General features: G+C 33.6%; 1 protein-coding gene across 1 annotated transcript in view; it reads right to left on the reverse strand.

Annotated features, from left to right (window-relative positions):
* Positions 1-439: 439 nt before the first annotated feature.
* LOC105525145 (disintegrin and metalloproteinase domain-containing protein 18-like) overlaps positions 440-13,370 on the reverse strand; it is a 39,028-nt gene continuing 26,097 nt past the window's right edge. The window contains exons 4-5 of the mRNA XM_011960673.1: positions 6,773-6,932; positions 440-602 (exon numbers count right to left, since the gene is read on the reverse strand). Coding sequence (XP_011816063.1) covers positions 560-602; positions 6,773-6,932 — 203 coding nt within the window. The 3' untranslated portion in view covers positions 440-559. The remainder of the gene's footprint in view (positions 603-6,772; positions 6,933-13,370) is intronic.

The raw sequence follows: 13,370 nt of genomic DNA on the forward strand, positions 1-13,370 counted from the left end.
AAGGTTCAAGACCAAGGAGGATGATGCCCACCTGTCCTTGAGGCTCTGGGGCTCTGGAGCAACGGGCTGTTTCTTCTGCCCAGCTTGGCCTGAGCTACTGGAACAGGGAGGGTGACACATGCCTCCTCTCTGGACACTGAAATGCAGTCATCGTACGCAGCAAAATTCTTCACTTGCAATGACCCGCGGAGGTCAGCCGGCCCAGCCCTGAGAGGATCAGCAAGAGAGCATTGCGTGGCCAGCGGCCTCGCCACAGTAATGGCTGCTGAGCATGGAACGGGACTGCTTCTGGCCAGGGCTGGGGAGGCCGAGCGGAGCCCAAGAACTGTGGAGTCTAGAAGGCATGGCCCAGACCCAGCTCTGTGGATCCCAGAGACTAGTGGAACTTGGAGTCAGGGGGCTCCCCACCCACAACCGGATGCGTTGGAGGAGGCACGTGGGAAGGCACGCAGGCTTTATTTTCTAAAAGTTTAGCATTTACAATGCATTCGGGGATAACATAAGGTTATAAAGCACATTTGTTCCTTTAGTTTATTTGCTACGGAAGTTCTGTGCAATATTAATGTTCCACATCATAGCTTTCTGATGCAGCGGATGAATTACTATAGTGAAGAAAAACAGAAAAAATAGAAATTCACAATATGTTTAGCAGTAGCCAATGCCTATTTTAAACCATATTTATTACTGAATTTCTACTTTATAATTGCTAAAAATCAAAGATTATTATAGATAACTTTGGTTATCTATATTATAGATGTTATATTATCTATATTATAGATAAATTTGGTTCTTATCTATATTATAGGTAACTTATCTATATTATAAGGAGTCCAACTAAAAAGCTAAACATAAAATAAATGTATATGTTTTCATACATTAGCATTGATTTATAATTTACCAAGCAAACTATGAAATGACTATGTAAAAACAATCAAAATCCATTTATTCAGTTTTATATACTTTGTTTCTTAGAAAAACCTACAGCTTAGGGAGACAAAATAAAAGGTTAGTCTTTATTTTTTTCCCCATTAATATGACGTTCACACATGAAAACAATAGAATTAACATGGAAATAATTTTCATTTTATAGTTAATATTTAGGTTGCTGACTTTAATTTTTTCACAATTTCTTTATTCAGTTTATAAAAATACTTTATGTAGTAAAATACACATTCTAGCCATTTTTAAGTGTACAGTTCAGTGGTACTAAGTACATTCATATTGCTGTGAAACTATCACCATCTCTCTCCAGAAACATTTTCATCTTGCAAAAATGAACTTCTGTGCTCAGTAAAGAATAACTCCTCATTGAATGATATGTATTCAACAACCTCCCATCCTCTGTGGTCCACAAACACAAGAAAATATGCTCAATATCACTAATCATTAGGGAAATGGAAATCAAAACCACAATGAGATATCTCCTCACACCCATTAGGATGGCTACTATGTTTTTTTAAAAAGCAGAAAATAACAATCATAGCAAGAATATGGGCAAACTGGAACCCTTTTGGACGGCTGGTGAGAATGAAAAATTGTAAAACTACTGTGGAACACACTATGGTAGTTCTCAAAAATATAAAAATGGAATTACCTAATTTCAATTTTGTAATTTTTTTCTTTGGCCAGACATTCTTAAGTTGTCCTTCTGTGGAATACTCTTGCTTATATACCTTTCATGCAATATTTAAAAACAAAATCAAATATTGATTGTCTTCTCCAGTTTGTAGAAGGAAACAAAATAAGGTTGGCTCTTTTACAATTCATTTTTCCACACTTCCTTCTAAATATAAAATATTTGTTTGACTTACAAACAATAGTAACATAAAAAATTAACCTCCAAATAGCCAAAATTTTTATTTCACTGAAGTATGTATTTTTTAACCATGTGCTTTTGGTTGTGATATATGTTGTATGTCATATTTATTTAAATAGTCCTATACACCTTAAAGACTTTATTTTTTATATATTTTGTTAATTCACATACTTGATAATTGATGTGTCAAGATTTACTGTGCTGCTATTAAAGAGTAATGACTTTCTGACTCTCTATGACCTGAACACATTTTTGAAGTCTACTATACATCACTGAAGGCATGATAAATAATACAGTTACTCATGATTTTATTAAAATCTCTGTTAACTAAAAAGGAGCCAAGTGCTAATATCCAAGACAACGAGGGAAAGGCCTTGAAGACATTTCAGGGACCTTTGTAGCAGCTCTTTCCAAAATATAGAGATGCCATCCTTATGTTGAGGTAGGTCAGAGGCTAATAGGAAACTAGACATATTGAATAAATGTCATAGCTAGAAATACTTTACAAATTCATTTTTAGGATGTACACAACTTTCCCTGGGAATGCAGTTAAAATAATGTCTTTCTCTATGAAAAGTAACTACAGAAAGAATGTCACATTTGAGATTTAAGCTAATTGGGTGAGTAAATAAACTTTTTATGAGAGTAATATTAAATTATTCAAAAGTTTTAAGTGTGAGTGTTAATTTCTCCTCTTAGAAAGATTTTGCAAGATGGTTGTTTGGGAAAGTGGTTGTTAAATACAATTTATGGGAGGTTATTGTTGAGCTGAGTTCTTACACTAGTCTCCAACAGAACAAACTAAAATGGAGCCATTCATCCTAATGTGCCATGTAACCAAACTGAAACTAAGTTGTTTATCTGACTTTCCAAGAAATCAGGAGAGGAATTAAAGCCTAATCCTTACACAGGTCAATGTCAGCTTATGTGATAAGAAAGTGCCCTCTGCTCTAACATTTGCAGGGAAATATAACCTGAAGTCACCTAATGTTAACCAATCTACTTTTTAATGTCATACTATTTCCTTGTTTCTGCTGAAAGTACCTTATAAAAATGGCTTTCTATATTTTTATGAAGTTCAAATTTTCCTTATGGATCATGACTTGTTCTCATGTAAAATAACTCTTGGTATAGTTCTGGGTCTCCAAAAGTTTTGTTTTCTTCAAAAAGCTCCATAACTTTATCTTTACATTTATGTTCATGAAATAGCTTTTTGATTTTCTGTTTTGAAATAGTTTCATATTCATGGGACATTTCAAAGAAATGCACAGGAAGGTCCTGTGTACCCTTTACTGAGGATACTGTGTACTCCTTTATGCTAACATTTTGCCTAACTATAATATAATATGAAAATCAGAAAATTAATATTGATGCAATTCACAGAGATTTGTCATATTTCACCAGGTATACACGATCTTATGCTGGCATGTGTGTAGTTGTGTGCAAATGATCACATGTGTAATAGCATATAACTATAATCACATTAAGATACAGAACTATATTATAAACACAAGACTTTTTGATGCCTTCCCCCTTTATAGACATACACATCAAACTCTCCCACAATTCCTAGTCCATGACAATCATTAATCTTTTTCCCATACTGGTATTTTTTCTATTTCAACAACTTCATATAAGTCCAATCACACAGTATGTCAGCTTTTGAAACTGGCTTTGTTTTAGTTAGTATATGTCATAGTATGGATTTACTCTGCTTTTGGTAACCATTCACCTATTGAAGAGCATTGAAGTCATTTCTAGTTTTTCATTACTATTAATTAAAGTATTACGAACATTTGAATTCAAGTTTCTGAGAGAACATAATTTTCATTTCTTGGAGATAAATGTCCAAGAGTAAAATTTTGGTCTATACCTTTTTAAAGATAATTTAATTACAACAGAGGATAGGAAAGTGTGAGTCTAAGGATGCTGTCAAAATCAGTGGAGACTGCGATGGTAAACAATTAAGAAAAGAAACAAGCTAAATTATACAGCAGCTAGAAGTTTAACAAAGACAACCAAAGAAAGAGATCACTAAGGATGGTTCTTTGGGGATTAGAGGGAAGAAATAAGCTTCAAGGGCTAGGTTCAAAGACTATTTTTGCAAAATCACTTGGATTTAATTGATCAGACTATGGAGCAATTTATGCTCCAAGGCATGTTGAAAACAATTTAGCAATCAGCCTGCAATTGGTATAAGCTAATAGGTGGGTGTTACGACCACTGTAAGAAGAAGTCATCCTAATTAGAATGTGAGGGGTGAGGGGTGTGTGTGATAGAAGCAGAAATAAAGTGATTGCATTAAACGAAAAAGCTTTTGCATAGCAAAAGAAACAATCAATGAAATAAAAAGATAGACTATAGAATGAGACAAAGTATTTGCAAACTATATATCTGATAAAGGGTTTCATAATATCAAAAATATGTGTGGGAGGCCAGGCACCATGGCTCATGCCAGTAATCCCAGCACTTTGAGAGGCTGAGGCAGGAGGACTACTTGAGCTCAAGAGTTTAGACAAGCCTAGGCAACATACGGAGACATAGTCTCTACAAACACATATATATATTTGTCCGTGTGTGTATGTGTGTGTGTAGATCTCATACAACTGAATAGCAAGAAAGCAAACAACCTGATTTAAAAATTGTCAAAGCAGCTTAATAGACATTTCTTCAAGACTACATAGAATTGAATAACAGGTATCAGAAGGTACTTAATATCACCAATAATCAGGAAAACATAAATGAAGACCACTATGTGATACTACTTTCTACTTAGAATGGCTTACTTCACATCTTAGGTTAACATGGTTGTTATTGAAAAAAGGGAAAAGAGAGCAAGGTTGGTAAAGATATGAAGAAAAAAGAACTCTTGTACACTGTTGGTGGAAATGTAAATTGGTATAGCCATTATGCAAACAGTATGAAGGTTCTTCATAAATGAAAAATAGAACTACTATATGATGCCACAACCTCACTTCTGGGTATGAATTCAAAGGACTTGAAATCAAGAACTTGAAGAGGTATTTGCATGACCATGTTCACTGTAGCATTGTTCACAATAGCTATGATATGGAAACAACCTAAATGTCCATCGTGGGTAAATAGATAAAGAAAATGTGCCAAATGTATGTAATGGAATATTACTCATCCTTAAAAATGAAGAAAATTCTCTTATTTGTTATCACATGAATAGACGTAGAGGACATTATGCCAAGGGAAATATGCCAGACAAAATTTGTGTGAAATATGTCAGACAAAAGTTGCATGATCTTAAGTATATGTGGGCTCAAAAATAATCAAATTCATAGAAGTAGAGAGTAGAACAGTGGTTGCCAAGGGATATGGGAGCAGAGAATGGGAAGGTGATGGTTAAAGGGTACAAAGATTCAGTTATGCAAGATAAATTCTGGAGCTCTACTATACACCGCAGTACCTATAGCTAACAATACTGTATTGCATACTTCATATTTGCTAACAGGGTAGATCTATGTCAAATGTTCTTACCTTGTTAAAACAACAATAGTAATAAAGAGTTTGGGAGGAAATTTTGGGAGCTGATATATTTATGGCCTTGATGGTGTTGATGGTTTAAAGGGGAATACTTATTTCCAAACTCATCAAGATGTATATATTAAGTATGTATACATATTTGTATGTCAATTATACTTCCATGAAGTGATATAAAGCTGATAGAATAACTAGACAAAAATAATCAGCAAGGATATAGAAGACTTGAACGACACCATCAACCACCTTGACCTACCTGTATTCTATAGAACTCCCCACCCATGCAGTGGGTATTCACAATAGTAAATACACCTTCTCTTCAAGTGTATTTGGAACAGTCTTCAGGACAGACTATATACTAGGCCATTTAAAAAGTCTCGAAAAATTTAAAATGATTTTAAATTTACAATGATTGAAATCACATGAAGTATATTTTGTGCTCAACTAAGTTGGAAATTAACAAGACAAAAAATATGGGAAATCTATAAATATTTGGGAATTAAACAATATTATGAGTTTATTACTCATAATGCATGAGTCCAAGGGAAGAATTCACAAGAAAAAACAGAATATTTTGAACTGAATGGAAATGAAAACATATGCTATCAAAATGTATAGAATGAAGCTAAGCCTAAGGGAAAATTTATAGATTTAAATGCCTATATCAGAAGAACAAAGATCTCAAAACAATGATGTAAGCATTGGCCTTACAATTACTAGAAAAAGAACTAGCCAATCCCCAAGCAAGGAAAAAAAAGTAGATAAGAAATATTAGCCTGTAATTAATGAAATACAAAACTGAATAACACTAGCGAAAAATAATTATAACAAAAAGTTGGATCTTTTAAGGATCTTTAAAAATATCAGCAACATTAACAAATCTTTAACAGGTCTGAACAAGAAAAAAAAAGAAAATGCAAATAAACAAAATTAGGAATAAAGTGCAATAATTCAATACCAACCCTACAGACATTAAAATGATTACAAGAAAATACGATGAATAACTTTGTGCAACAAATTACACAATTTTGAAGAAAGGGACATATTTTTTAAGTCACAAGCTTCCAAACATGACTTAAAGAACAGAAAATCTGAGCAGATTACAAGAATAGATATATTAAAATGGTAAGTAAAACCAACACCAATGTGTAATTAGATCTAACTAGAAGGGCACTTAAAATAATGTATCAACTATATTCTTTTCTGACCTGGTAAGTCTTTGGTACAGCATAGTATACTCATGAAGAAAAGTTCTAGAACATTCAGAATTTAGGCTTGCCCCAATATAATAACAAACTATTGAAAAACAAAATTATAAAGATACCACTTACATTAGATTTAAAATACTATATTTAAGAATTAATATTAAAAAATGTTATATAACATGCATGACACTGGTTAATGACTAGGATAATTTAGCCTAATACATTAATTCTATATCATATTTACCGCTTACACTCTGCATTCTCTCTGTTGTATGATTTCCTTATTTCATTTCTCTTAAAGATCACAATGGTGAAAATTATGAAAAACGGCAGAACAATGTAGAAACTCAGAATAAACCAGTTGTTCCAGTGTGTACTGTAGCCTTTTTCAGTATAAAATTCACCTAGAAATGAATCATCTCATAAATTAGCGGGGACTCAGTGGATATTTAAATGCATTTATATTTTTTCACCTTAATCATATATGTGTATATATAATGAGGTTTTAATGCATTGCAAACTACTAGGAAAAAATAGAACATAAATGCAAACTACAGTGCTATATTTTTCATGGATTTCTATTTGTTTACACATATTTATTTAATATTAATCTGCTGTATACATGTTTAGAGTGCTGTTTGCTGTATTCAGCTTATTTGTAACATCAATACTTTAAAAGTTAATACAGTAATAGGGATTAAGTTACAATTTTTAAAAATGTATACTTTGAGAAACCACCATCCCACTCGCTTGCTAAATCAGTTTTTTTCCTTAGAGAGAACCATTTATAAATGACTCATTTCTCTCTATCTAGTGTCTATGTTCTATGCATGTAAAGAAAATTCATATTTATACCTATGCTCATATCTGCATCTATATCTATACATCTATATATTACATGTGCCTCTATGTGCATGTGGTTATGTGTGTATCTTTCCACTCACTGACATTCTATAAGCATATTACTCCCTTTGGTTATTTTTCTATACTTAAAAAGTTGAGATATCACACAATTCTGAGAAGTATACAATATGTAAATACATTAGCAAAATGAGTAATGTGTTAACTAAAGAACATACACATTCCCACACTCCAGGTCTCAAAAAAGATCCTGTTATAATTCCAAAGCACTGCGGGACATTTCCTAATCCTTTCTCCTCTCCAAAAGTTACAAAGGTCATGGTTTGTTTAATTATTTAGTGAAATTTATTAATGTATATAACATAGTAACAAAAATCTGTGCCATAAAGTTGTACAGCTCAAAATACATTTACATTGAACAAGACCGTGTAACCAGCAACAAATTTTGGAAACATAACTCCCCAACTTAGTTTACCAGACACTATCTTTCCCAAAGAAAATCACTAATTTTGCCTCTAACAGCATGAATCTTATTTTCCTTTCATTTTGACTTGCTATTAATATAGACACATTAGCTATACTTGTATCTTTTGATATTGTATACACTTTGAAAAATAGATGTAGGAGGTACAAGTGCAGTTTCGCTGCATGGATATGTTGTGTAGTGGTGAAGTGTAGGCTCTTAGTGTACCCATCATCGGAATAGTGTACATTGTATTCAATAGGTAATTTTTCACCCTTCGTATCTCTTTCACCTTCCAACGTTTTGGAGTCCCCAGTGTCTATTATTCCAGTGTGAATGTCCAATGGTACCCATTGTTTAGCTTCCACTTATAAGTGAGCACATGAGCATTTGGCTTTCTGATTCTGAGTTATTTCACTTAGGTTAATGCCTTTCCCATGTTGCTGGGTTTTTTTTTGTTTGTTTGTTTATGGCTCAGTAGTATTCCATGATGTATGCATAAAGAGATATAAATATGTATTCGTCAATGGAGGACTGGATAAAAAACACATGGTATATATATATACACACACATATGGTATAACCAACAAAGTAGGCAGACAATCTTACAGAATGGGAGAAAATATTTTATATATATATATATACATATATATATATGCACCATGTGTTCTTTATCCAGTCCTCCATTGATACATATATATGATATCAATATATATCACATGATAAATATGTGTGTGTGTATATATATATGTTCTTTATCCAGTCCTCCATTGATGGACACTTAGGCTGATTCCATAACTTTGTTATTGTGACTAGTTCTGCAATGAACATATGATGTATACTGATTTCTCTTCTTTTGGGTGGCTAGTCAGTAGTAGGACTCCTGGATTGAGTGATAGTTCTATTTTTAGTTCTTTAAGAAATCTTCATAGTGTTTTCCATAGTGATAGTACTAATGTACATTTCCACCAACAGTATACAAGTGTTCCCATTTCTCCACATCCTCACCAACATCTGTTGTTTTATGACTTTTGAATACTAACCATTCTGATAACATGATAACTCATTGTAGTTTTAATTTGCATTTCTCTGATGATTAGTGATGCTGATCATTTCTTCATACGTTTTTTGGCCTCTTGTTGTCTTCTTTGGTAAAGTGTCTGTCCATGTCTTTTGCTAATTTTTTGATGGGGTTGTTCATATTTTTCTTTTTGAGTTTTTTTAGTTCCTTGTAGATTCTGGATAACAGTACTTTGTTAATATATAGTTTGCAAATATTTTCCCTCATTCTGTAGGTTGTCCGCTTACTTTGTTGATAATTAGTTTTTCTTTGCAGACACTTTTTAGTTTAATTAAAAAGTCCCATTTGTCCATTTTTACTTCTGTTGCATTTGCTTTTGAGGTGTTTGAGTCATAAATTCTTTGCCTATGCCAATGTCCAGAAAAGGATTTCGGAGGTTTTCTGTAAGAATTTTTATACTTTCAAGTCTTGCATTTAAGTTGTTAATCCGTCTTGGGTTAATTTTTGTATAAGTTGAAATACATATTTTTATTCTTCTGCATGTGGCTATTCAACTTTCTCAGCACCATTTATTGAATAGGGTGAGCGTGGATCATTTTTGACAGATTTTAAATGTTATATAAATGGAATTATACTGCATACACATTGTTTTCTGACTTTGTTCATTATTACTGACTTTTGAAATTCACAGATGTTGTTGCTTATAGTTGTAAAATGCTTATTCTAATTGATGCATACTATACCTTTGCGTAGAAATAGCAGGTGTTAATCCCAGCGCTTTGGGAGGCTGAGGCGAATGGATCACGAGGTCAGGAGATCGAGGCCACGGTGAAACCCCGTCTCTACTATAAAAATACAAAAATTAGCCGGGCGTGGTGGCGAGTGCCTGTAGTCCCAGCTACTGCGAGAGGCTGAGGCAGGAGAATGGTGTAAACCTGGGAGGCAGAGCTTGCAGTGAGCCGAGATCGCGCCACTGCACTCCAGCCTGGGCGACAGAGCGAGACTCCGTCTTAAATAAATAAATAAATAAATAAATAAATAAATGAAACAGCAGGTATTAATTTCTGATATTCTGACAGACATTTGGGTAGTTTGAAATTTGAGGTATTATGAAGAGTGCTGCTGTGAATATTTTACAGCATGTCTTTTGGTCAACATTGTGTTTGAAAATCTCTCAGACATATGCATACATGGGAAGTGTCAATGCTTGCATATTATCATATTGAACATTAGTAAATATTTCCAATGATTTCCCTAAGTGGTTGTAACCATCATATTCCTATTAGTAGTAAATGAGTGTCTTCATTTTTACTTATCTTTGGTATTTTTCTTCTTTCCCTAGTTATTCTTCATGGAAAATGAAATGCAGACACCACTGTACAGTTGAATGAAATGTCACAAATATAATCTCACAAATATAAACAAATATTAACCCTCACAAATATAAGGCAAACATTTTAAATATAAGGCAAGCATTCTATTTTTTTTGTTTTGATGTGTTAGTTTTTTCACTTAATGTAAAGTGTTTATAAAATTTTATTTGATAATAGAATGGGTTTAACTAGTGCCTAAGAGTTGGCAACAAAATAGTGTAAATTCTTTCAGAAATTATTTTAATTTTGTTGTTTTAACAGCTTTACTGAGAGATGATTGACATAAAATAAATGCCCACACTTTAGGTGTATAATTTGATAGGTTTTGTTATATGTATACCGCCATGAAACCATAAAAATGCAAACAATGCATATATCCATAATCCACACACATTTCCCATGCCCACTAATCCTGCCATGTTGCCATTCCCCACACAAGCAGCCGCTAATCTGATCTGTATTCTTTCATTATAAATTAGCTTTCATTTTTTATACTTATATGTAAATAGAACAAGACAATATGTATTCTCTATAGTCTAACATGTTTCATTTAGCATAAATGTTGAGGTTCATCCATATTGGTGTACATAACAAGTTTGTTTCTTTTTATTGTTTGATAGTATTACACTGTATTGAGAGACTACACATTGTTTAGCCATCTGTTGATTTATATTTACATTGTTTCCAGGTGTTATCTATTACAAAAATGGTTACTGTATACATTTTGATTTATATTTATTGTTTCCAGATTTTATCTATTACAAAAATTGTTACTATATACATTTATACCCAAGGCTTTGTATGGGCATCAGCATTCTATTCTATTGGGTAAATAGTGTTAATAGCTGTATTATATGGTGATTTATATTTACCTCCTTAAGAATCTCTGAAACTATAAAATTTGTTTTAAATATCAGTGTTTTAAATTTTGTTTTAAATATCAGTATATGGTTCCTACCCCCACATCTTGGCCAAAGTTAATGTGGTCAGCCCTTTTAAATGTAAGCAATTTTTAAAGGAATGAGTAGCATCTATTTGTGATCTTAATTTGCATTTCTCCGATGACCTATGATGTTGGGCATCTTTACATATACTTATTTTGCCCCCCTTTTCTATAGAGTTGGTTTTTTAAATTAAATTTCAAGGATTCACTATATATTCTGAATACAAACACATTATCAGGTGTATATTTTACAAATATTTGTTAAGAAGCAGTGGCTTGCCCTTTTATTCCCCTAACAGTGGCTTTTGAATAGCAAAAGTCCTAAATTTTTTATGTTGTCCAATTTATCACATTTTGGGGTCATATTTTTGGTGTCATACCTACAAAATCTGTGCTCAAAGTCACTGAGGATTTCTCTGTCTCTTTTTTTTTTTTTTTAAATTATACTTTAATCTAGGGTACATGTGCACAACGTGCAGGTCTGTCACATATGCACACTCATGCCATGTTGGTGTGTTGCACCCATCAACTCGTCAGCACCCATCAACTCGTCATTTACATCAGGTATAACTCCCAATGCCATCCCTTCCTCCTCTCCTCTCCCCATAATAGGCCCCTGTATGTGATGTTCTCCTTCCAGAGTCCAAGTGCTCTCGTTGTTCAATTCCCACCTATGAGTGAGAACATTCAGTGTTTGGTTTTCTGTTCTTGCGATAGTTTGCTGAGAATGATGGTTTCTAGCTGCATCCATGTCCCTACAAAGGACATGAACTCATCCCTTTTTATGGCTGCATAGTATTCCATGGTGTATATGTGCCACATTTTCTTAATCCAGTCTATCACAGATGGACACTTGGGTTGATTCCAAATCTTTGCTATTGTGAATAGTGCCACAATAAACATACTTGTGCATGTGTCTTTATAGCAGCATGATTTATAATCCTTTGGGTACATATCCATTAATGGGATGGCTGGGTCATATGGTACTTCTAGTTCTAGATCCTTGAGGAATTGCCATACTGTTTTCCACAATGGCTGAACCAGTTTACAATGCCACCAACAGTGTAAAAGTGTTCCTATTTCTCCACATCCTCTCCAGCACCTGTTGTTTCCTGACTTTTTAATGATTGCCATTCTAACTGGTGTGAGATAGTATCTCATTGTGGTTTTGATTTGCATTTCTCTGATGGCCAGTGATGACAAGCATTTTTTCATGTCTGTTGTCTGTATGAATGTCTTCTTTTGAGAAGTGTCTGTTCATATCTTTTGCCCACTTTTTGATGGGGTTGTTTGTTTTTTTCTTGTAAATTTGAGTTCTTTGTAGGTTCTGGATATTAGCCCTTTGTCAGATGAGTAGATTGCAAAAATTTTCTCCCATTCTGTAGGTTGTGTGTTCACTCTGATGGTAGTTTTTTTTGCTATGCAGAAGCTCTTTAGTTTAATTAGATTCCATTTGTCAATTATAGCTTTTGTTGCCGTTGCTTTTGGTGTTTTAGACATGAAGTCCTTGCCCATGCCTATGTCCTGAATGGTATTACTTAGGTTTTCTTCTAGGGTTTTTATGGTTTTAGGTCTAACATTTAAGTCTCTGATCCATCTTGAATTAATCTTCGTATAAGGAGTAAGGAAAGAATCCAGTTTCAACTTTCTACTTATGGCTAGCCAATTTTCCCAGCACCATTTATTAAATAGGGAATTCTTTCCCCATTTCTTGTTTTTGTTAGCTTTGTCAAAGATCAGATGGCTGTAGATGTGTGGTGTTATTTCTGAGGGCTCCGTTATGTTCCATTGGTCTATATCTCTGTTTTGGTACCAGTACCCTGCTGTTTTGGTTACTGTAGCCTTGTAGTATAGTTTGAAGTCAGGTAGCATGATGCCTCCAGCTTTGTTCTTTTGACTTAGGATTGTCTTGGCAATGCGGAGTCTTTATTGGTTCCATATGAACTTTAAAGCAGTTTTTTCCAATTCTGTGAGGAAAATCATTGGTAGCTTAATGGGGATGGCATTGAATCTATAAATTACCTTGGGTATTATGGCCATTTTCACGATATTGATTCTTCCTATCCATGAACATGACATTTTCATCCATTTGTTTGTATGCTCTTTTATTTCACTGAGCAGTGGTTTGTAGTTCTCCTTGAAGAGATCCTTTACATCCCTTGTAAGTTGGATTCCTAGGTA

Source organism: Colobus angolensis, unplaced genomic scaffold (assembly GCF_000951035.1).
Source record: "Colobus angolensis palliatus isolate OR3802 unplaced genomic scaffold, Cang.pa_1.0 Scaffold52, whole genome shotgun sequence".
NCBI lineage: Eukaryota > Metazoa > Chordata > Mammalia > Primates > Cercopithecidae > Colobus > Colobus angolensis.